At 46.5% G+C, this 24,875-nt stretch overlaps 1 protein-coding gene across 6 annotated transcripts in view; it reads left to right on the top strand.

The window, feature by feature from the left end:
* UBE4B (ubiquitination factor E4B) overlaps nt 1–24,875 on the top strand; it is a 119,461-nt gene that overhangs the window by 90,915 nt on the left and 3,671 nt on the right. For all 6 annotated transcript variants that reach the window (XM_026519876.4, XM_026519875.3, XM_057305134.1 and 3 more), the window contains 8 exons: nt 1,492–1,591; nt 2,863–2,990; nt 3,848–3,946; nt 4,884–5,119; nt 12,040–12,166; nt 13,769–13,913; nt 18,279–18,413; nt 20,003–20,194. In XM_026519876.4, the coding sequence (XP_026375661.2) occupies nt 1,492–1,591; nt 2,863–2,990; nt 3,848–3,946; nt 4,884–5,119; nt 12,040–12,166; nt 13,769–13,913; nt 18,279–18,413; nt 20,003–20,194 (1,162 nt within the window). The remainder of the gene's footprint in view (nt 1–1,491; nt 1,592–2,862; nt 2,991–3,847; nt 3,947–4,883; nt 5,120–12,039; nt 12,167–13,768; nt 13,914–18,278; nt 18,414–20,002; nt 20,195–24,875) is intronic.

A 24,875-nucleotide genomic window follows, 5' to 3' on the forward strand; every position in this document is an offset into this window, starting at 1 on the left:
TCCATTCCACACACACACTCCTATTTTCTCTCACCACAGATGTGGTAGGTAGAATAACGATGTTCCAAAGATGCTCATGTCCCAGCCCATAAAACCTGTAGCTCTGTCACCTTCCATGGTAAGGACCCAGGGATGTGGAAGGAAAGTAGTAAGTCCAAGTGCTTTGAAATCTACAGCAGTTTGAAAAACAAATTTGTCGCCACATTTGTTGTCATGACCACCCATTTGGAAGCTGAACAAGGCTGCCTTGCCCTTTGCCTCATTGTTCCACGAGCCTGTCCTGTGTGGCTCCCTAGAGGTGGGCTTTCAGGCCAGTCTGCCATCCCTCAGGGCTTCTCAGCATCTTCCAGTGCCGTCTCCTCCCCATAAGCTGCAGAGACAGGTGCCATGCAGTGGTCTCAGTGGCTGCAATCAGTCTGTCAGATCACCATCAGTTTTGGGGAGTGAGGTATGTACCGAGAGTTCACCTTTGAACCTGACCTGGCAGGAAGCTACTTCAGGGTTCATCCTGACTGTAGAGCCTCTGTCACTGCTTCTGGCAGAACTCCTCCACCGCTGTGCTTCCAGAAACACTATGTGGCTGCCATTCCCCAGGATTCACGTCTGCCTCCAACGAGGGTTCACCTCTTGATGGAAACTAGGTCATGAGCAGATTCGCTGGCAGCAAGGGAGTCTGGGAAAGCGTAGTTCCAAAAAATTTACCAACCTCCAGTTTTCTGTACGTTGTCTTGATAGAGAGGGGTTGATACAGCATTTAGTTAGCCAGTCTTTAAAGTGTGCAGCATATGGCCTGACTGGCAGGTGGTATTGGGGCGGGCATCCGAATGAAGTGAAGGAGCAAACCAGCCACAGAGATAATCTCAGAGAAGAGCATTCCATGCGGAGGGAACGGTTGCAGAAGAGAAAAAGGAACTGCCATTGTTGAACTAGACTTTGGTTTGGGGTAACTGACCAGGCATAGTAACCTTGAATTTTCACGAGGGACTTGAAATTTCTTGAAATTTCTTGAAATTTCACGAGGGAACAATGCATTTCTTTCCAGAAGAAATTATTATATTTCACTAAATCTAAAATACCATCGATTTTAAGACATTCATTAAATTAGGAACCAATAAGAAAGAAAAGTTCTGCCAATGGATGATAAGAAATACTCTGACTTTAAAGATGCTAAAATGGGGGCGCCTGGGTGGCACAGCGGTTAAGCGTCTGCCTTCGGCTCAGGGCGTGATCCCAGCATTATGGGATCGAGCCCCACATCAGGCTTCTCCGCTGTGAGCCTGCTTCTTCCTCTCCCACTCCCCCTGCTTGTGTTCCCTCTCTCGCTGGCTGTCTCTATCTCTGTTGAATAAATAAAATCTTTTAAAAAAATAAAATAAAGATGCTAAAATGTGGGAGGAAGTGTGTATCCGGCAGTCATTAAAATGGTCAAAATGAATAAATACGATGGATCCGCGTGTCCTCTTGTGTTTGACTGTTGGTCCTTGGTTTCAGAACTGTGGAAGATTTGAAAAATAACGAAAGCCAATGGAAAGATTCCCCACTGGCAACAAGACACCGTGAAATGCTGAAACGCTGCAAAACTCAGCTGAAGGTTTGTAAAGTTAATTGGAGTCATTCTAGATCAGCCTCACAGTAGTGATTTTTCCTGCCAGAACATGTGCTTTGAGTGAGCCACGTAGTGTCCTTTTGCCTTCATTGTTCTTTCCCCTGAAGATGAAACACGGCACTTTCAAACTAGTCGATGATCTCACCTGGGTCTACATACAGTATTTAAATCAGGACAGACCCTGCAGGTGCTTACGCCAGTGACAACAGGAATTCTTCCTGGTTTGCTTGTCCTCAGTTTGACATCACCTGCCTTTCTTAACCTTCTGCAAGGTTCTCCCCCTCCGCTGCCTCCCGGCCCTGTGACCCAGTGTGCCAGCCATGCATTTTCTTGTTGTGTGACCAAATGGATTTGTGGCAATGGGAAGACCCTCCCCGTTCCTTTGTCCCTCCTTGTTCCTTTGTCCCTCCCCCTTCATTTGTCATTAAAAATGATCCACTGCACAGAATCTGACTGTAGACAGGAAGATTTCAGCCGGTGAGACACAGCTGAAGACGGATGCCAGGCAAAGACTGTACAAGGGAGTGTAGACAGCTTAGTTAAGCATTTATCTTGTGTTTTTGTTCAAATTATAAATTATAAAACAATGTTAGTGGGTTCTGCTTTCTGTTGATTAGTAGGAGGATATGTGGACATTTTAACTTCGATTTCTGGTGCAAGTTAAAATAGATTTGTTTTATTTAATAGACTAGACCTGCTCGAGATGCAAAATACACCAGGGGCCCTTTTCTGGCATCTGTAGACCCCCGTAAGCACCCCACAGACATGTTAGAAGGAGCCTGGAAACTTTAAACTGACGTGCCAATGCGCATGCATGCGTGGGTTTCCTTCTCACAGCTGTCCTCTGAGGCGGGTGTGGGACCCTCAGTGGACAAGCATTTTGTCCAGGGGCAGCTCATAAGTGGTGACCTGGAATTCAGATGCAGATTTGTCTGGCTTCTTTCCACTAGCCATCTCTGATGCCCATCAGCCCTGTCCCCCAGTCAAGCTATTTAAACGTAACAATAACTACCTCTTTGAGCCTTAACTATGTGCTCAGCTTTCCACCCTGTGGTTTGCGTGGCATACTTTTGTTTTTCTCAGAACAAGGAAAGCTTTTGGGACGTGACCAGTGTATTATAGCTAGTTAGAGATGAAGCTCGGTGAAAACCCTAGAACCTTGAATTCCCAGCTCCTGGCTCATTCCCTGGCCAGTCATCGCTGCAGGCACTTGGCTACCAACTAACCTCTGAGTGGGGGTATACCTCCTTCCACAGAAACTGGTACGGTGCAAGGCCTGTGCTGACGCTGGTTTACTTGATGAGAGCTTTCTGAGAAGATGTCTGAATTTTTATGGCCTTCTCATCCAGCTGCTGCTCCGCATCCTGGACCCCGCCTATCCCGAGTGAGTGCGCCCCTTCCTCCTCACCTCCTCTCTCCTTGCCCAGGCTATGTTGTGTTCACCGTCCTTCAGTCGATAGCTAAAACCCAAACCGTTACTTTATCAACAAACCATTCTTCAATTTCTAGATTGTACCTGTGTAGACTACAAAATCAGTAATATTAATGTGTTCTCCCAGTGATTAGAGTAAGAAGAAGGAGTGTCAGCACCTATTAGTTTAATTTTGACCTAGTCCTTTTTCCAGATTGGCTATAGATTGATAGAAAAGGGAATCTGTAAATTGGAAACTAAAACCTGGAGATAACAGGATATTAGGCCCTTTTAAGCACTGGGTCCAGGAAAATACCCAGCCAGGTGTTGTTAGTTTGTTGTTACTACGGGATCTCTGGATCAACTGATGTTGGTGAGGTTGGCCCAAGGCCCTCTGCAGGAGTAGAAAATATTATTTGAAGTATATATGTTGTCACAAAACAGTTCGAATTGCGTAAAATGACCAAATATGACCCTCCTGTATCCTTCCTATTTGACTACCTTAACCTTAACAGAAAATCGATAAAAGGAGAAACATCTCCTATACACCCTAATACATTCACTGTCTTCATCCTTCCCTGCTCGTTTCAGGTTCTGGTCTCCTGGCTTGTGTATGTTTCTGTATTTGTGTTATAGAAGGTTTTTCCCCCAATAAAATACTTACTTGTAATGGCCATATCATAGTCCTTACAGTTTGAGGTGCCATGGTTTTGGTTTTATCGTTCGTTTGGTTGGTTGGTTTTTTGGGGCTGGGGGGGGGTGCTGTTATTGTTTTTTTTCCAAGTGCCATGATTTTGTTTTGTAACTTACGCTTTTATTCTCTTTGACAGTATAACACTGCCTTTAAACTCAGATGTCCCCAAGGTATTTGCAGCATTGCCTGAGTTTTATGTAGAAGATGTTGCTGAATTTTTATTTTTTATTGTACAGTAAGTGCCTTTGACGTACTACATGGTTCTAGTTTGTTTTTATACTTAGTGTGTACGTTGTATCATGAACTATATAGCAGCCCCCCATCTTATGCCTGAAATTTTAGCAACCGCTGTAACCGAACGCTGCCTGGAGACTGGAAAAATAAATCCAACTATGGCACCAAGCCAGTTCCAATAATATCTTCAAGACAGAAGCGGGATTAACAATGCTGATAAGAATGTACTCTCTGAAAATTGAGTTGAATTTCTAATAATTGAGTGTGTGTTTCTGAGAAACAGAAGGAGCAAACAGTTTATAAATATCTAAGTGAACATTCAAAAGCCAGAAATACCTGCATCTATATTTATATATATATATATGTAATTATATATATATATATATATATATATATATATATATATAATTATAATATTGGAGAAAGCTTACATAGAAATGGTTTGAGTTTATAATTGACGTTTGAAGTTTTGTTTTTGTTTTTGTTTCTCTTTTAATTAAAACAACTACCAGAAAAAGTTTTTAGGGATACCTGGCTGGCTCAGTCAGTGGAACACGTGACTCTTGATCTCGGGGTTTATGAGTCTGAGCCCCACATTGGGTGTAGAGATTACTTAAAAATAAAATTTAAAAAAAATTTTTTTTAAAGTTTTTCTGGTAGCAAAGCTCTTTTATGAAACTTACCTCATAATTTAAGGAGGCTTTGGTTTATTTCCTAAAATAATAGAAGTTAATATAACATGCTTCAGCCAACAGACACAATAGATTTTAAATCTGTCTAGTGATAAAGTAAACAGTCATTGGAAACTCAGCAAGTTCAAGGGAATTCAGTAGCTTGGCTCCTAGACCTCTTGGCCCGTTCCCTGCTTGAAGACCCCAGCACCCACCCAGCTCGAGTTTCCGGGACCTTTATTTCTTGCTCTTCTTGCCTCCCTCCAGATACTCTCCTCAGGTGCTTTATGAGCCCTGTACTCAGGATATTGTGATGTTCCTCGTTGTGATGTTGTGTAACCAGAACTACATCCGAAATCCGTATTTGGTGGCCAAACTGGTAGAAGTCATGTTCATGACCAACCCTGCTGTTCAGCCACGAACCCAGAAGTTTTTTGAAATGATTGAAAACCATCCTCTCTCCACCAAATTGTTGGTCCCTTCGCTGATGAAGTTTTATACAGGTAGGTTCCGAGTATCGGGTAGGCAAGGTCGCGTAAAGCCGGTGGACGGAGTTACTCTAAATCTGGTAGCTAATAGTCTGATGGCCGCTTACAAGTAGAAGCTACTAACGCCATCACTGGCAGCGCACGTACTGTTGCTCACCTTTCCCTGAGAGTGGGACCCATTGACCATTCTGCGCACTAGTCCCTGATGATGCGGCAGGATCCACTGTGAGTCAGATGAACTTCTAGCTACTTTTATGAATCTGTCGTCTAACTCAGAGTTTCTAGAGCATGGGTAAAACAAGGAGCTTATTAAAAATGTTTATTTTTGAACCCCACTCACATCAATGGAATCTGGATATCAGGGAGTCGTCTCTCATTCACTAGATCTACACATATTTATCGGGTGCCTGCTAACAGCCAGGCACCGTTCCAGGTGCTGGGTCACACTGGTGAGCAGACAGAGAGCACGTCAGACACTCTGCAGGGCGGTCCTCCACTTCTGGAAGAACTAGATTCCGAATTTTTATGCTTAATTTGGCTCTTGAACTACAAATGTGTTTTCATAAAGCTGATTACCTTGGGACCTGTTACCTGTCTGCCAGCAAAGGCATAGGATTGTACTAATGGCACATTTTCCTTCCAGTTTCTGCATGTTGCAGGAAAGGAAGTGTGTCTTGTCTGTCTTCTCCTGTGTTGAATCTAGCACATTCTGGGCACTCAGTATGTGTCTTTAGCACTTAGTAGAATGTACTTGCCATACTTTTGGGAGAAACACTGGCTGTCCATGAGCACAGCCACTTGCTGTGCACTGCAGCCACCGAAGCCGGACTCATCTGTGTGACAGCCATCAGTGATAACCATCCCTTCCCTGTTGACCAGGACCTGCTCCTGTTCATCTGGATTTGCTGCTGTCACCTCTCTCTTTACTTCTGAGGGTTCCGGCAGTCCGTCTAGCTCCTTTCTCCTTTGTCACCATTGCTTTGTAACATCTATTAAGAGTTTCTCTGGGGCGCCTGGCTGACTCCATTGGTAGAGCATGCAACCCTTAATCTCTGGGTTGTGAGTTCGAGCCCCACATTGGGTATAGAGATTGCTTAAAAAAAAAATAGAAAAGAAAAGAAAGAGTTTCTTTTCTTCCCAGCCTACCGATACCCTCTTAAACCTAAAGCAAGTAGATAGGCACCTTAGAGTATTAACTCCTTCACTTTGGCTACAGCAGAGAACACTCCTGGGTAAAAAGCCTCTTCTTAGCTCCGCAGTCCTCTTTCATTCCTTAGTCCTGGTAGGGAGGACCTCCCTCCCCGGTAGAGAGGGCCATTCAGGTACAAATGATGAGTTACATGTGTACGGGACAGAACCTCATTCAGTGTCTTGCACATATCAGACTCAGTTGAAGATAATTTTACATTTCTTAAAATAACAATAAGGTATCTCCTTTCACCCATTTCTTTATTTTTAAATTTATTTTTTAAGATGAGAACACCCAGTGCTTATAAGGTGGTTGTAGAGAGCTACACTAACCTGCAAGTGCCTATTTCACCTCCCTGGTAGCTGGTGTGCGGAATCCGTGCTATGAACCTATGAGAATGTAAATTGGTAAAACATTTCTGGAAGGCAGTTTGGTCTTTAAATGTGTATATCCTCTGTATCTTTTGGGAGAAACACTGGCTGCCCATGAGTACGGCCACTAAAATGTGTATATTCTCTGTATCAGTCAAGGTCCAGTAAGGAAAACAGAAATATACCAGTTATCTTAATAGAATTTAAATACAGTTGACCCTTGAACAACGTAGGAGTTAAGAGACGCCCCACACGCAGCCAAAGCCCACTTTTACCTTTTGACTCCCCCAGATTATTAACAGCCTACTATTGACCAGAAGTCTTATCAGTAACATAAACAATTAACACATCTTTTGTATGTTATATGTATCATACCACTATATTCTTATGAGAAAATAAGCTAGAGGAAAGAAAATGTTATTAAGAAAATGATAAGGAAGAGGGGCACCTGGGTGGCTCAGTCGGTTAAATGTCTGCCTTCAGCTCAGATCATGATCCCGGAGTCCTGGGATCGAGCCCTACATCTGGCTCCCTGCTGAGCGGGGAGTCTGCTTCTCCCTCTCCCTCTGCTCCCGCTCGTGCTCTCTCTGTCTCGCTGTCTCTCAAATAAATAAAAATAAAATCTTTTTTAAAAAAAGAAAGAAAATCATAAGAAAGAGAAAATACATTTACAGTCCTGTATATATGTTTATTGAAAAAAATGTGTAAGTGGGCCCATGCAGTTCACACCCGTGTTGTTCAAGGAGCAACTCTATAAGGAACTGGTCAAATAGATACTGGAGGACAGAAAGGCAAATAAGAGCTTTGGCGTAAGGCAGATTATAGGTTCAGGAAGCAGCCATCATCTGTCTCCAGAGCCGGGGGAACCCAGGGAAGAGGCTGGAGTTAGTAAAATCTGGCAACTCGAATGAGGGCCAGGACAGAGCTGGGACCTAGGTCTCTGAGGAAGGACACCGGCCAGCTCGTGTCTCTGAGGCTGGACACAGACTTACTAGTTCTGCGACTGTGGAACTGAGCTGGAAACTGGAAGTGTCTGCTGCTGGGAGGAAGAGCCATTGTTGACAGGAGCAGCCAGCCGACCGCTTGGGACCAAGTCCCTGCTCTCCTGTAGTCTCCAGTTCTCCTGCAGCGCCCCCTATTGGCGAACCCAACAGAGGGCCCCCTGGCAAGGGGAAACTTGCCGAGTCCTAGCCCCAGCCCGGCAAAGCCAAGTATAAAGGGTGGATTGGAGGCTGAGAGACAGCAGCTAAATAAACAGCTCACCCTTTTGCATGTAAACTTCATTTCTCGCAATCTGTTCTGTGGGGATAATTATAAATGGTGTGCGTGTTAACAATGATCTTCACTGCAGCGCCATTTGTAAGGCAGTGTAAGGAAAATACTAAAAACAGCCTAAATTTCCTCCAGCTGTGGATAAATTAAGTAAATTACAGTTTATCCATAAAGTGGGTCTATATGAGCTATAAAAAATAATGTTATTTACATTAAATGGTTGAGTAATAAGAAGTAAAGAGAATGTCAAGTAATGAACCAGTATGTACAATATGACCACGTGTCGGTACACATCTGTACGATAGAGAACAGCACGGAAGGACATATGTACCAAAATATTAACAGTGAGTTGTTTAGTTTCGAATGGTAGAGCTGTGAATGGTTTTCTTTCTTTCTCTTTTTAAAAAATTATCTGAACTTAATTATTCTGCAGTAAACACATATTGTTAGTATTAAAAGCAAAAAAGGATCAGTTAAATGTATTTTATACTAAGTGCGTGCCCTGGGCCTGTCAATGTGGCTTTGGAATAAAGCATGGGGGTGGGATATAGGCATGCAAGGGGTGGGCCTCTTCCTGGGAGACTAGCTCTGGGCCTAGCAGAGCCCCACTGGTAAGGTCCCTGGAGCTCCTTTTCCCCTTTGCCACCAAGCGATGTGCCCTCTGGCCCTGGACCACGTCTGCAGTCCTAGAGAGATGGTACCTGTACTAATAATAGCCACCACTTATCGAATCCTCACTAATCCTTTCACTTAATCTGCACAGCCATCGTCAAGATGGGTGCTATAAATATCTCTGTCTTCTAAATGAGGAACCTGAAGCTTAGAAAGGTCCAGAAGCTTGCTGAAGGTCAACAGCTAGTGAGTGGCAGCAACTTTAGCAGGTGGACCTTAGCACAGGTGCTCCTGACTGCTTCACTGTTACTGCTGTGGTAACAGGGGGACCGGTGCCCAGAGAGCCTTCCAGTGGGACACTGCAGACAGCCCCCGACTCGTGCATCAACCCCATACTGAGACCTGCTGACTTAGGTCCTGACTCTCAGACGTGAACTAGAGATGGGCATATGGAACAGGCTCCTGTTTTCTACCCCCAGAGAATATCCTAGCTTTGGAAATGCTTAAGATCAAATTTTTGTTTCAGAAATAAAATTAAGTAGCAAAATCAGAGTATTTTATTTGTACCAGCAGTCAGTTCCTTAAGGACCAGCTTTCCCAAGCTGGCTACTCAGCACTTAGAAGAAAACCCTGATAACTAAGACTTACTTCCAGGCTGTTCTCTTCCGCAAGCAGATCTGAATCAGCAAAGCCAGCATTAGCCCAAGTAGATTCAGTCTCTAATTCTACAAATGTTGATGCAGTTTCTGCTCTGTGTCGGCACTGGTTTTGATGCCAAGGCCTAGTGGTGAAGACGGCAAAGTCACTGCTCTTGTGAACCATGCGTTCTAGTTGGGAGATAGACACGGAACCAATAAATAAAATACTTTCAGATGGTGGGTGTGGGTGGAGGGCATGATGCTGCTTTAAGGAGCGCAGGCAGGGAAGGTCTCTGGGATGGTGACTTTGGAGTAATGTTGGAAATGAGACAAAAGAGCGGATCATACGAAGATCTCAGCCACAGTGTGGCAGGCAACCGGGATGGCAAGTGTAAAGGCCCTGAGGCCTGGGCGGCTTAGTGAATCGAACAAGAAGACCTGTGGGATGGAGCACAGTGAGTAGCTGGGGAGTGAGGCCAGCCAGGATCTGGTTCTTCTCAGGCCTCTTAGAACTCGGACTTGGAAAGTAGAACTCGGGCTGCTGCAGTTTTGAGGGAGCATGAGCAGTGAAATTTTTGAAACGTTGGCATTACTTGGTTTCTGCTGTGCGCAGGAAGTGGTACCGGTATTATGGGTGATTTTGAGGATATGAGAGGCTCTGTATCAGTCCCCCAGCGTCTTTCTCAAGTAGACTCTGTTTAAATCAGCTCTCCGTACTGTAGTTCACACTTAAAAAAAAAAGATTTATTTTTTTATTTGAGAGAGCGAAAGAGCGCACATGAGCAGGGAGCGGGGCAGAGGGAGCGAATTTTCAAGCAGACTCCCCACTGAGCGCAGAGCCCTACGCAGGGCTGTCCCACCACCCAAGAGATCACGACCTGAGCCGAAACCGCGTCGGACGTTTAAAGGACTGATCACCCAGACGCCCCAGTTCGCACTTTTCTACAGTTAACAAAATGACACTTAGTTCATTGTAAAGAAAGGTTGACTTAATGAATATGCATAAGTCTTTGTGTGGTAAGTGTTAATTATCTTATTCCTCTCATTTTTAAATAACCTTTCTTGTCACCAAAAAAGTATGTTCTTTGCAAAATATAGGAAATACCAGGAAGAAAATAAAAGTTATTGATAGTCTCTGCACTCAGAATCTCTGTTAACATTTTGCTGTGTTTTTTTAGCCTGTGTGTGTGTGTGTGGCTTTAAATATGATTGGCCTCATTTGGTAACCTCTGTTTTTCACTTCTATATCACAGATATTTTTTCATGTTCTCTGTTGAGCATTTGCATTTATATTTTTTCTCTAATACGAATAGTACCGTAGAGAGTACCCTGGGAGATCAGTCTTTGAACCTGCCTGCATGCGTTTTCTGGAATAGAATTGGCGGGTCAGAGAGATGGGCTCGTTGATGGTTTGTGACACAAGTTGTCACGTTGCCTTCAAGAGGTTGTGTCACTGTTTATTCTCACCAGCAGACAGAAGGTACCGCTCGCCCAGATTCTCACACTGGGTTTTGTCATTTTTGTAATATCCACTAAGTTGGTCGGTAAAAATGGTATCTTATTTTAATTTACATTTGTATTTTTTTCTTGGGCCTTATTGTCTTTACCTGACAATCTTCCCTCTCTTTAAAACTTGTCATAAACTCAGGAACTTCTCATGCATAAGCTGTTTGTCTTTTGGACAACTAAGTTTGATCTTTGTTCCATTTTAATTAATAGTACGTACTGGATGTTGATAATTGATAAATGAGTGATGCGTACATAGGATTTTACTAAGCTTTTCTCTACTTTGGTACATGTTTGAAAATGTTAATTATACAAAAGTATTTAGAATAGTACAGGCAGATTTTGGAGATATTGCAGAATCAGACCCAGACCACTGTAATAAAGCTAATATGAGAATAAAGGAAGTCAGATGAATTTTTTTCTTTCCCAGTGCATATGAAAGTTATGTTTACACTATATTATAGTCTTTTAAGTGTACATTATCATTATGTCTAAAAAACCAATGTATATATCTTAATTTTAAAATATTTTATTGGGGCAGCTGGGTGGCTTAGCCGATTGTGCGTCTGTCTTCGGCTCAGGTCATGGTCCCAGAGTCCCAGGGTCGATCACCACGCCAGGTTCCCTGCTCCATGGGGAGTCTGCTTCTCCCTCTCCCTCTGCTCCTCCCCCCATTCATGCTGTCTTGCCCGCTCACTCTCAAATAAATAAAATCTTTTAAATAAATCTTAAAAAATAAAAATATTTTATTGCTTAAAATGCTATCATCTCAGTTTTCAGCAAGTCATAATCATTATCACAGATCACCTATAACAAATACAATAATAATGAACAAATTTGAAATATTGTGAGAATTACCAAAATGTGATACAGAGACACGAAGTGAGCAAATGCTTTTGGAAAAATGGGGCTGATAGACTTGCTCGATGCATGGTTGCCACAGACCTTTAATTTGTTAAACAAAAACAAAACCACAGTATCTACAAAGCGCAATAAAATGAGGTAGGCCTGTCGTCACATTTAATAGGTATGTGGCCCTTAAGAGAATTCAGCCCAGTTTTTTTTCTGGTCATTGGCGAGTGTGTGCTGTGTCGGTGATGCCAACCCGCTTTCCAAGCCCGATTCATTCGGCGTTGTGTCATTGCCAGACCTTCACTGCAAAGCTTGTGTCTTCAGAACCACCTGCTGATTTCTCTCCTGCCTTACATGTGAGAGATAGGTGCACAGTCTTACCACATCTCTGAACTTACAGATTTGTACACACTCAATAACGTTGTGGGCTCAGTAACTGCTTTTAGGAAGGTAAGACCGTACCCATCCTTCAGTCCCTGTGTCTCTCTTCTCTAGATGTTGAGCACACCGGAGCCACCAGTGAATTCTACGACAAGTTCACCATTCGCTATCACATTAGCACCATTTTTAAAAGCCTTTGGCAAAACATAGCTCACCATGGCACCTTCATGGAGGAGTTCAAGTGAGTATCGGGCACCCGTTGTCACAGCTTGCTCTCTTGCAATTACACAGGTAGGGTGACTGCTGAAATCTTTCCAAGCTGGTTCTTCTGGACTGTCGGCTTGGTCTCAGCCTCCTTTAAGTTTTCTAGATGGTTCTGCTACACGTGAGCAGAGGTAACTAAATGTCTGTGCTTGCGAGATACTGCTAAACTTTAGATTTGTCAAGGCACTTTGGGGATGGTATGTGTACATAAAGAATCTATAAATATTCTGAGATGATTCGTGAAGGGTTTTTTGTTGTTTCTGCGATTACAGTGTTAAGTGAAGTTGTCGGAATGACTGGAATGAGATCGTAGAGTGTTCTGGAACATGATGTCAAGGTTTAGATGTGAAATGTTAGGAAGACTTAGATTTGGAAGTGATTAGGTTGGGGTTGTCATTTCAAATGTCATTCTTTGTAATAAGGACTTGATTAAGGACTTTTTGTTACCTACCTGAAATTTTAGTGGCTACTTAAATCTGGACATTAGTCATTTCATCTAAGTTATTTTAAAAAGAAAGGTGCTTTAAAAAGAAGGTAGATGAAAATATTGAACTCTTGAATTATTCTTCAGGAGAAAATGTATCCCATCCGCTTGGATCTTTTGCAACCCGTGTTAGATCAATGATCAAGTCTAGCTGTCACTTGTTAGCTGAATGACTAGTCAGTAGGATTTCGTATTACCAGTGGAATAACCGTTTGCTAGACAGGTTTCTGCGGAGTAAACTCATCAAGTTAATTCACTTTCTGAGAGTTGCTCTTGTGGTCAGAATTATGTTCCCACAAAGCCTGGCACGAGCTTAGACCAGACAGGCCCGTGGCTTGATCTGTGTGGTGCTGAGTGGGAGTGCTCGCCCTGAACTTTCCTTGTTCATGAAATCCAAGCTTCCCACCCTTGTTCACAGGAACTTCTCTTCCCCAGGCCCGGGCTTACCGCCCCCTGATTACACACCAGTAGATCCGAAGTGTACGTAGCTCCTCTTTGCTCTACTAACCTTGTAGTTAGAAAGCCTAACGGTGCTCCAGGACCTCAGTGCACCAGCGAGCCCTCCACTGGGACAGGGTACGCAGGGCAGTATTGGAAATTCTCTTGTCTCTTTGATGTGGATAATTGTGCTTTCTTTGTATCTCGGTGAGTTTAAGCATATCTTCTAGTCTGGAAGAGTGTCTTTTCTGCTTTAAGTCATTGAGAGAGTAAGCTAGGGACGTGTTGCTAAACCTGTTCTCTGTAGAAGGGGGAGAAATTCAGCATTTGCTGGTTTTCCGGGATGTAAATACTTCCACTGTTGCCAAATTTAAGCTGTCAAAGGAACCTGCTCATAGAATCCTGAAATATTAGCAATTGGCCCTCATGAACCGCACACTGAAATGAGCTTATCACACTTAATTAAAAGGAGTAAGAGAATCCAAGGAGAGACTCCGTAGTCCTTGACCTCCGCGGTCCCTGAGCGGTGCCAAGGTGGGCAGTCTTACGGGGCGACGTGGTTGGCACTTCGGGCGGGGGCCCATTGTCTTTGGGATCTGCTGCGGCGTTTTGCCTCAGGGAGCTGTATGACCGTGTCCAATGTAATTGCCGTTTCAGTTCGGGGAAGCAGTTTGTTCGCTATATAAACATGCTGATAAATGACACGACGTTTTTGCTCGATGAAAGTCTGGAGTCTCTGAAGCGAATCCACGAAGTGCAGGAAGAAATGAAGAACAAAGAACAGTGGGACCAGCTGCCCCGGGTGAGGACACAGTGCCGATGCCGGGACCGCTTGGCCGGGAAGCTGCCTTCGGCCCCGCGCAGAGCTCTGCTTCGGGGCTGCGTTCGCGGGCCCTGCCGACGTAGCGCTGACAGACTTGTCACTCTTGTCACCTCCCACCTGTGGCTTCCACAAAGTTAGATCCCAGGTCTGGGGTAGGAGAGAGCTTAGACACCTGCTCTAACGCCAAGAAATGAGTTGAGAACTCGTTCAGAATGTGTCCTGAAAACTTTCTTGCCTTCTTAATTTTAAAGGGCGTTTTTGAAGAAGAACTTTTACTGTCTGAATGTGTTGATGTCAATTTACGAAAGTAGCAAGTCAGTCTCTAGAACGCGGTGCCAGACAGGCGTTCGATTTGCTCATGTGATCTTTAGACAACTATGTGACTCACGCAGGATTCTGGTGGGTTTTTTCCTTCCAGTTGATCCTGGTTTTTATGTTCAGTTATTAATGGAAGAGAGGGTTGTTTTGGCAGGTTTCATGAGAAATTTACGCTGCGCCAGTGACGGCATGCTGACACGCTTTTCTGACGTTTGTTGCAGCCGTGTAGATGGTTCTCTGATCAGTTACTTAGCCCTCGACAGCTACTGGTAGCTTCATACATGGGTTCGTTCTGTGCCTGGTGGCCTCGGGCTCAGAATCAGAACACTTTCCAACAAGAGTTCTCACGGAAGAGTGGGGAGGACTGCTTTTTCCGGACTAGCGGGAGCACCCTCAAAACAAAACTGCTGTCGAGCTTCTAATGCCGTAGAGTCTTAAGTATCTTAAGATAAGGTGAGCACGTGTGAAAGCACACTTAGGAAAGGTTTGCATTCCCAGTATTCCTGCAGCTTTGATGAGAAGTCTCCATCTTGCTGTAGCCGACGTGCTTACACCACAGACGGAAACGTCCCGTCTTTCCCCAGGGCCCGTGAATGCTGGGTTGCCACACTGCTGGAACCCCCTCATCGTATTCTCGAGATGATGCGGCGGTTGTCCTTGGCACTGCACTGGCAGCTGCCCAAGTCCTACCCTCTACCCTCGTATTCATGTCTGAACACCCGTTAAACTGTTTTGCTACTGTGCCTGCAAAACTTCCCTCCCACACCTCGCCATGTCCCACAGGTGGGAGGCAGCCCGGACTTGATGCTCCATGCCCCCCCTGCGGTAGCTCTAAGAGGTCCTTCCAAACTTACCTCCTGTTCCCGTCCGCTGGCTCCAGTCGGGACCAGTCCCCAGGCCCTTGCAGAGCAGGCTGGGAAGCAGATGAGGCCGATTGAAAGAGCTCTGGCTTTGGAGTGGGGGGCACCTGTGTTTGAGAACGGACATGCCATGCCTTCAGAGTTCTTGAATCTCTGTTTCCTTGCTCGTGAACCAGAGACGATCCCTGCTTTGCAGAAAAGCAACGAGGAGGAATGGTAGATGTCACAAATGTAGTTCCGGACCGTGTAGCTCCTGTTGTTCTGTGTGCCTTGAGACATTCCTTCTGTCCGCAGTTCTCGACTTTCCATTCTTGGGTATTAAAATCCTACCCATTCTTTGAGTGAGGTCTTGTCCACATAGGCCCTCATGGTTGGGCTCCCCCGGTTGGTGCGGCTGCACATCCTCCCCTTTCTCTGCGCTTCTGTAGCGCCCACTTCCTCTCGCTTGGGACGCTCATCTCAGACCAGATAATGGCGCAGGTGTGGGGAAACAGGTTTGTGGCACATTGCCTCATTCACGGTCAGTGCTTACTAGCATTCGCTTATGAGACAAGCGAACAATTCCTATTGACTTTTCCATGTTCGTGGGTGAGAAGACGGCATAAATAATCGCAAACAGGTGCTGTTCCCGAAGTCATGTCTGTTTGACCTTGCAGTCCCTTTCTGCCATCCACCTCCCTGCCTGCTGCTGCTCCCCGCCCCGTCCTCTGAACGCTGGAGGGGCTGCTCGGCCCTCAGACTTCCCTTCTTCCCACGCTCGCTGCTGAGGTTGGTGTCTCTCGGTGAGGGTGCTGGTTGGAATTGTGAGTGCAGCGGGATTTTGCTGTAGCATTAATTCTTTATTATGAGACACTGCACCATATGTGGCAGGACACTGAACATCTCTGGCCAGCGACGTACCCTCCTACCCCTACCCCGAGTCGTCAGGCAGCTAGAAACACTCCCACACATGGCCTGAAGCCCCTAGCTCAGAATCACTGCTAGGTGAGCTCATTGGTTTAACGGTCTGTATTCTTTTTTTTTTTTTTTTTTTAAGATTTTATTTATTTATTCGACAGAGAGAGAGACAGCCAGCGAGAGAGGGAACACAAGCAGGGGAAGTGGGAGAGGAAGAAGCAGGCTCATAGCGGAGGAGCCTGATGTGGGGCTCGATCCCGGATCGCCAGGATCACGCCCTGAGCCGAAGGCAGACGCTTAACCGCTGTGCCACCCAGGCGCCCCTAACGGTCTGTATTCTAAAGACTCCAGAATGTAGGGTGCCTGGGTGGCTCAGTTGGTTAAGCAACTGCCTTTGTCTCGGGTCATGATCCTGGAGTCCCGGGATCGAGTCCTGCATCGGGCTTCCTGCTCAGCAGGGAGTCTGCTTCTCCTTCTGACCCTCTCCATTCTTTCTCTCTCATTTTCTGTCTCTCAAATAAATAAATAAAATCTTAGAAAAAAAAAAGAATCCAGAATGTGTCTCCTCAGCTCCTCTCTCCTGCCTACCACCCAGCTGTTGACTTGGTCCTCTGCCTGGTGGTCTAATAGTATCCCATGATGGGGTCCTCCACATCTCTGCTCCGGGTCTGCCCAGCCTCAGTGAGTGACAGCTGCATTCCGTTAGTAGCTGTGACTCAACACTTTGGAGTCTTCCTTGATTCTTCTCCCTCAACAAACACCTCAAGACTCTACCTTCAAATACCCGTATCTGACTTCTTGCCCCACCTCCAGGCCACAACCCTCTCTCGCCTGGTGTGCTGTGTCCTTTCTGACCCATCTCTTAGCCTCCACTCTTGTCCGTGTCCATACCAGACGGATGCTGTTAAAACCTGTTTGCTCATTATCACCACTTGACTCAGAACTGGTCCAGGCTTCCCTTCTCACTCAACATCCAGTCCTGAATTAGAGTGGGCCCCTGGCCCACCATTTTCCCCATCACTCACTCTCCCCGAACCACACGGGCCTCCTCGCCCTTCTCCTGACACGCTTGCTGTTCCCTCGACCGGGAGCACTGTTGCCCCAGATTTCTGCTGACTCTCTTCCTTCAGACGTCCACTTACATGTCACCTCCTCAGGGGCTGTCCCTGACCACTCTTTCTCTCTTCTTCTTCTGCTTTCTTTTTCTCCGTCACTACCAGACTTGGGATGGATCTGTGTGGGTGTTTATTGCTTGCCTCCCTGCCTGCCGCCTAAGCTCCACGAGGCCCGCGAGCCTCTTGGTCGTGTTCTGCGCCCCAGTGCCTGATGGTGGGCCTGGCCTGGACGAGGGCCCGGGTACCGTGAGCGGAGGATGCGTGTGACACACAGACACACATTGTACTGGTCCTCACCTCGGTCCTATGTCTTCCTGCTTCAGCGTGTGTTCTGTAGGCACATTCTTGGCCGGGGGGGCAGCGAGCAGGGTACCCAGCACCCCTGCACAAACCTCCCCCAAGCACCAACTCAGAGGGCACTGCGCCGGGGGGCCCTCGTGCAGCGGCATCAGCCCCTGCCCTCAACATAAAGTAAAACAGCCTCTGAGCCAAAATGGAAGAATTTCCATCTTTACTGCTGTTTCTGGGTGCTTTCTCCATCCCAGAGCCTTCATTGCTCCACCTTGCTCTACCCACGAGTCAAACACACCTTATTATCTTGTTTCCCAGCCGCTGGCAGAGTTGAAGGAGGAGGATGGGGCCAGAGGCAAGCATGCTGACAGTTGTCAGGGGCGACGGCCTGACAGTGTGGCGAGACGAAAACTCAGAACCTTAGCAATCTGTAGGCACTTGGTGTGGGGGCAAAACCTCTAGGCCCCAGTATCGTAGCATAGCACAACACATGCTTTTAAACTAATGGTGACTACAAGTTGCTATTATGGGAAACTGACTGTCCTTGATCGGCAGCCACGGGTATTGGCGTGATGGGAGATTCACTTCATGCCACGCAGAAGTTGAAGACTTCTTTTATCATCGAGGAAACCAGGTCTCACGGAAGTTAAACAACGTGCTACGGTCACCTTACTCAGTCCCAGAGAGTTCTCATGCTGAAAAGAATAAACTTCAGTTACTGGCCGATTCTCTGGTGTGGGTTGTTCGCATCCCCTCAGCGTGTGGGCTTTTTGAGCGCTTGTCCCATTTTCCTTCGCGCTCGGCGTGCCGGGGAGCTCGCGGCCGGTGCTGACTTTGCTTGGCCTCTGCTCCGTGTCCCCTAGGATCAGCAGCAAGCCCGTCAGTCCCAGCTCGCTCAGGACGAGCGCGTGTCCCGCTCCTATCTTGCCCTGGCGACAGAAACCGTGGACATGTTCCATATCCTCACCAAGCAGGTCCAGAAGCCGTTCCTCAGACCGGTGAGTAGAAACTTCGGGGCGCTTCTTTTGTGCGTCGGGTTCCACAGTCAGGTTCCAGCACCTGTCCCTAAAGGCAGTCGTTGAGATCCCGGCCATTTCAGCTCAGAGTTGCTGCTAAGCGAAGCCTGCTGCTGATGTTGTCCCCGGTTCTGCTGAGTGATCTAGCACGCTGGGGAGAGACCGACGTCTGCGAACAGTCTCTTCCTAGATAACGTAGTTCGCTTTCTGCTTACATAGCACGTGGGATTATTAATGCTGAAGCTGTGACATATTTTCTATCGTTATTGATTCCTGTATTTTATTTATAGGGTAAGTAGAAAGTAGCGTCAGTTGGAAATTAGAGTATAGTAAGTAGAAATCATTGATAACAGGTAAGATCTTTGGTTCTCCTGGTTGAAGCTTTGTTACACTCAAGAAGCCAAAGGGTAACAAGAGCCGTAATTGGGGTTTATGATAGATTGAAGCTGGTCTGAAATTTGGCCTTGATACCATCAATAAGACCTGGGTCCTGCTTCTGAAATGGAAACCAGGCGACCTAACTGAAGGTCGCTGCTTTGCGTCGACCCCCTGCCCTCCCAGTGCCACATAGCACACAGGCTTTATGGTGCGGCCTGGACACGCGTGGTGAGGAAGGCAAGGAAGGGGCCTGGGGAGCTGGTCGTAAATTGCCTGGAGATACGGAGACAAGTTTACGATGGAACGTAATTTTATTGCTCATTTCCTCCAGTGTCCGTGCTCACCATTCCTCTCAGCACTCTCGCCACACCCTGGCCTGGGTGCCTCTCAGCAATGAGTCTCCTCCTCTGTCCGTTTTCCATGTCACATCTCTTCATGAAAGAACAGAGGATCGTGAAACAAAACCGAGCTCACTACTGAAAGCACGCAGACGCCACAACTAATTTAAACGAGACAGTTCAGATCCTTGCTTCCCTGGGGCTTACAAATGGAATAAACTTTCCCTCCGAAGCCCAGATAGTAAATAGGCGTTGTGGGCCGCACAGTCTGGCACAGCTGCTTAACTTGGCTGTTGTAGCATGAAAGCGGTTACAGAAAAAATACATGGACAAGTAAGTGTGGCTGTTTCAGTAAAACTTTCAATAAAAGTTTCAATAAAACTTTATAGAAACAAGGATCGGGCCAGAGTTGGCCAATCCCTGCACTAAAAACATATTTTATGTTCAGGAACTCCCAATTCAGCAAGTCCTTGATTGTCAGGAAACTATAGTAAATTATTTGAGGTGTAATTATGAATGATTTTTCCTCTTCACCTGCTTCTCAGTGAATTTGGAGTGGTGCTCGTTTTTATCCTTGAAAGCGCGAATTTAAAGAAAAGGTTGCCTTCTGTTCCTATTTATAAATATTCCACCAACCTGTAACTTTATTATGTGTTAGAATTACTGGATTCGAGATGGAGAATAAAGAAAATGTTGAATATAAATGTCCTTCTTCGGCTTATGACTCACAGTACAGCTAAGGGATTCTTTGAATATCAATCCAGCCAGTTCCTGTTCCTCCACTGAGATGGGAGTTCTGATCCTTCTCGCTTGTCTCAACAGCATGAATTGTCCTCTTACCCTGTGATTTCCTAGGAACTTGGACCCCGATTGGCTGCAATGCTGAACTTTAATCTTCAGCAACTCTGTGGCCCCAAGTGCCGTGACCTGAAAGTTGAAAACCCTGAGAAATACGGCTTTGAACCAAAGAAGCTGTTGGACCAACTGACGGATATTTACCTGCAGCTGGACTGTGCCCGGTTCGCCAAAGCCATTGCTGACGACCAGGTCAGTGCCCAGGGGAGCAGGCCGTTTCAGGGGGACGCTGGGCCTCAGGCTGCCAACTGGCTGGCCAGAGCTCGCATCTCTCTGGACTTCCTGGCGGACCCATCTGTCCCTGGATTTTCCCCGCTTGGAATCAGAAAAGGCGATACTCTTCAACTTGTGCTTTGGGAAGTTTTTAGTACATAAATGGGAATAATCACCACACGGGCCAGGGGTACTTGTCCGATATAAATGAAGATGGATCAGCTCTTTTCCTTGGGGTATAAAAGAGCCGATTTGGCTCCCAGATCCTTCTGCAGATGGTTCCTAGCCCATCCTGCCAAGGGCGTCACGCAACAGATGCACGACCTTCCCACCAAGATCCCCCTTCCCGGGTCCAGGTCTGCTTCCCAAGCCCCCCACATTGGTGCTGCTGTTACTTCCAGTTTCAAACCTCCTGTGGTTACCTTCACAGTCTTCTCTCTGCTCTGTTCCTTGTGTCCACTGTGATGACACTGGTTCCGTGTCATTTCCACAGCCGCCAGTTTAGTCCAAGCACTGCCACCCCCTGACTCTCCGGCAGTCTCATAAAGGGCTTCCCCCACCCCCTGTGTTCTTCTGTCCTGTATCATGGCAGTGTCCTAAGAGCTGGCGTTTATCAATTGAATACCAAGTGTTAGCCACTTGGCTTGTTTTCGTTGACGTAATCCTCACAAAATCCTGGGGCGTACGTTCTGTTAGAGTCTTCGTTTTTACATGAGGAAACTGAGGCACAGAGAGCTGAAGCAGCTTGCTGTAGGCGGCACAGGGATTATGGGATAGAGGCAGGATTCACACCCAGGCAGTCTGGCCCCGAGCCTGTACTCCCAGCCCCTCTGCCGTCTACTTAAAATACCCCGAAAGTTCCATGCTCATCTGTCTTTCTGTCTTTGTTCATACTATCTGTCCAAATATCGCTCACGTTTCAGGTTAACCAGCAGTAGGGGTTCTAGAAGATTCTTCACCCATATCTCATCCAAAGGAATGACAGGAAAATAGGGGAATTGTAGGTGCTATTTTTTTTTTAATAACAGTTTTACTGAGATCCAATTCACATATATGGGTACTTTTGAATGTAAGCAAAAGAATCGGTCTTGACAGAGTGCCTACAAGGGGAGACAACACATATGTCTAAAGCAGTTTTTACAAAGTGGTGGTATAGGAAGGGGTTAAGAGTTTGCAGTTATCGTGGGGAAGTGCGCCGATGTTTTTCTAGCCTCCAGCTCTGTAGTACCGCGCATCCTTACCTACGGACGGTAAGTGGCAGCCTGCAGTCAGACGAAGGAACCGAAGATGCGGCCCCGTCCGGGCGGGGCGTCTGCTTGGGTAGCAGGTGCCCTGCGGCCAGGCTGCTGTAGCCCGGCCAGAGATCGGGGCGTGAGAAGCCCCCAGAGACTCTTCTGCTCTTTACCGTGAGGGACTTGGAAGGGTCACGTAGCGGGGTCTTGCAGGTAGGCCTTGCTGTGGCTGCCCCGTCACGAGTGTGAACATAACCGACTTGCGGTGTGAATAAACACAGCACACCCCGTGAGATGGCGAAGACCGAGTGGGGGAACGCCTGGTATCCCTCTGGGGTGTGGCGGGGGCCTGAGGGGGCACCGGGCTTGAGCCTCGGACCGCAGTTTCTACACTGTGGCACATGGGTTTCCTTGAATGTCTAAGTGGCCCTGCCCTTACAGACTCATGAAGCAAACACACACAAGTGCCAGTGTCCCCATGGACAGAAAACCATTTTAAGTGGGCTTTTGGCTTCCTTTTACAGTGTGACGTTTGTTCTGAGTGTTAGGCGTTTTCCGTTTATAGTGGCTGTAAACTGGTTAGGGCCCTGATGGTCGTCTCGGAAGAGGGCTTTGGGGGCTGGGGAAGGAAGGTTGGAAGTCTTAGAAAGCTCCAGAGGAACAGTAGGGGAATTTTGTTTTCTCCTTTGGGAGCAGCGGTCTTGGTTTGGTCTGGTATATCTGGGAAGACCAAGGAAGAAGAAAATGGTGGCCGTGCAAGGAAGTAAACTCAGAAGCATCTCTCCCCGTCAGCCAAGAGCGGGCTAAAGACAAGTGTCCGGAGGAGGTGACAGGAGGACCAGCACAAAGAGCCACTGAGCTTCATGCTCACAGACTGGAGGAGAGAGCCCCTCATCAGAGGAGAACAGTTGTCCTGGAGCTGAGGGAGCCCAGGACAGGGAGGCCCTAGGGGACTCTGTGTGCCACACTGACAGCCATGCAGGACTAGCTCTTGTGGACAGACTCCGTGCATGGACTGCAGATCTGATGTTCCTGAAACACTGTCTGTTAGCACTGGGGTCTGTTCAAAAATACAGAACAGAGGGGCACCTGGGTGGCACAGCGGTTAAGCGTCTGCCTTCGGCTCAGGGCGTGATCCCAGCGTTATGGGATCGAGCCCCGCATCAGGCTCCTCCGCTGTGAGCCTGCTTCTTCCTCTCCCACTCCCCCTGCTTGTGTTCCCTCTCTCGCTGGCTGTCTCTATCTCTGTCAAATAAATTTAAAAAAATCTTTAAAAAAAAAAAATACAGAACAGAGAGGGGCACCTGGATGGCTCGGTCGGTTGAGCGTCTGACTCTGGATATCAGCTCAAGTCGTGATCTCCCAGTCATGAGATCAAGCCCCACGTCGGGTTCCACACTTGGGTGTGGAGTCAGCTTAAGATTCTCTCCCTTCCCCCCTGTCCCTCCCCCTGCTCCCACTGGAGTGCTCTCTCTCTCTGAAATAAATAAAATCTTCAAAAAGTAAAATAAAATGAAAATAAAGAATAAAGAGCCCATCTGAAGTCACAGTTCTCCCTTCCATCTTTCCTGTTTGTTTTTTTTTTTAATCGAGGTGAAATTCACATAAGATTCACCATTTTAAAGCGTGTAATTCGGTGGCGTTTAGTGCGTTCCCAGTGTTACGCAACCTCCACCTCTCTCGAGTTCTAACGTCTTATCCACACATCACCCCCAGAAGGAAATGCCATGTTCATTAAGCAGGCACTGTCCATCCCCCCCGCCCCCATCACCCCAGCCGTGGGCAACTACTGATCTGCTTTCTGTCTTCATTTTACCGAATTTTGGATTTACCTGTTTGCCTCTTCTGGAGATTTCATGTAAATGGAACAGCACACTGTGTTACCTTTTGTGTCTGGCTTCTTCATTTAGCATAATGTTTTTGAAGTTTACCCATGTACAGTATCTATTCCTTTCCTACGGCTGAATAATACCTCATTACATGGGTCTACCATGATGCGTTCATCTCTTCACCCACTGGTGGACCTTTGAGTCATTTCTACCTTTTGGCTTAAAATCGGTGCTGCGCTGAGCATTTGTGACCAAGTATTGAATACCTGTTTTTAATTTTGGGGGGCATATACTCAGGAGTAGAATTGCTGAATCTTACGGTAATTCGATGTTGAACTTTTCGAGGACCTACCCACTGTGTCCCACAGTGGCAGCACCATTTTCCATTCCCCTCAGCAGTGGACAAGGGTTCTCATTTCAGTTTCTTCACATCCTCACCAACACTTGTTATTTTTTTCATTTTTTTCCATAGCCACCCTAGTGGGAGTGAAGTGGTACTTTGCTGCGGTTCTGATTTACATTTTCATAATGACAAGTTTCATGGGCTGCTCAGCCATCTGTCTGTCTTTTTTGGAGAAATGGCTTTTGAGGTCCTTCACCATTTTGTTTTTTTTTTTTAATGGATTTTTTTGTATTATGTTGTTCAGTTGCAGGAGTTCTTTATATATTCTGGATCCAAGACCTTTATCAGATAGATGATTTATAGATATTTCCATGTTTAATTTTAGAATGACTGTGTAAGATCCTTGATGACTTGGGGCGCCTGGGTGGCACAGCGGTTAAGCGTCTGCCTTCGGCTCAGGGCGTGATCCCAGGGTTCTGGGATCGAGCCCCACATCGGGTTCCTCTGCTGGGAGCCTGCTTCTTCCTCTCCCACTCCCCCTGCTTGTGTTCCCTCTCTCGCTGGCTGTCTCTATCTCTGTCGAATAAATAAATAAAATCTTTAAAAAAAAAAAAAAAGATCCTTGAGGACAAGAACAGCGTCTTTGCTGTGTGTCTCTGACCCAACCCACATCGGAGTCGAGGCAGCAGCTCAGTGATGTGCCTTTGCTCCATGCATTGATGCCATTGCTCCGTGAGGCCAAATGCGACGTCCCCTTATCACAAGTTGCCTTTGATTTCTGATAATGCCCACCACACTGCTCTTAGAAGTTGACTAATAAATAAGCACAAGTCAATTGGTTAAAAACTCATCACCGTTTGAGAAATAGGGTGGGTGATGTTTCATGAGGATCGCAAGTGGCTCCTTGTTACAAAGAGAAGTTCAAGGTGGAATCATCTCGTCGTGTCCAGCAATGCCCAACCCGTAATAAGTCCCTGTGCACAATATTTTAACTTTGCCTTTCCACCATCTTACTATAATCTTTTGGCCACTTACCCCATGCCCCTCCCCAACGGGACAGAGACCGTGGCTTCCTGACTTATAAGGAGGAGATGTCAAATAAGGTATTTGCTGGATCCATGTAGTAATTTAGTTTCAGCAAACTATACTGGAGGCTCTCTGAACTTTTCAGGATTGTGCAAGATGGCTTTCAGGATTTCTGCCAGGCCGAGGCTAGCTCGTGCCCTTCCCTCTCTCTTCCACATGGGTGCATGCAG

This window comes from Ursus arctos, unplaced genomic scaffold (assembly GCF_023065955.2).
Source record: "Ursus arctos isolate Adak ecotype North America unplaced genomic scaffold, UrsArc2.0 scaffold_32, whole genome shotgun sequence".
In the NCBI taxonomy this organism is placed as follows: Eukaryota; Metazoa; Chordata; class Mammalia; order Carnivora; family Ursidae; genus Ursus; species Ursus arctos.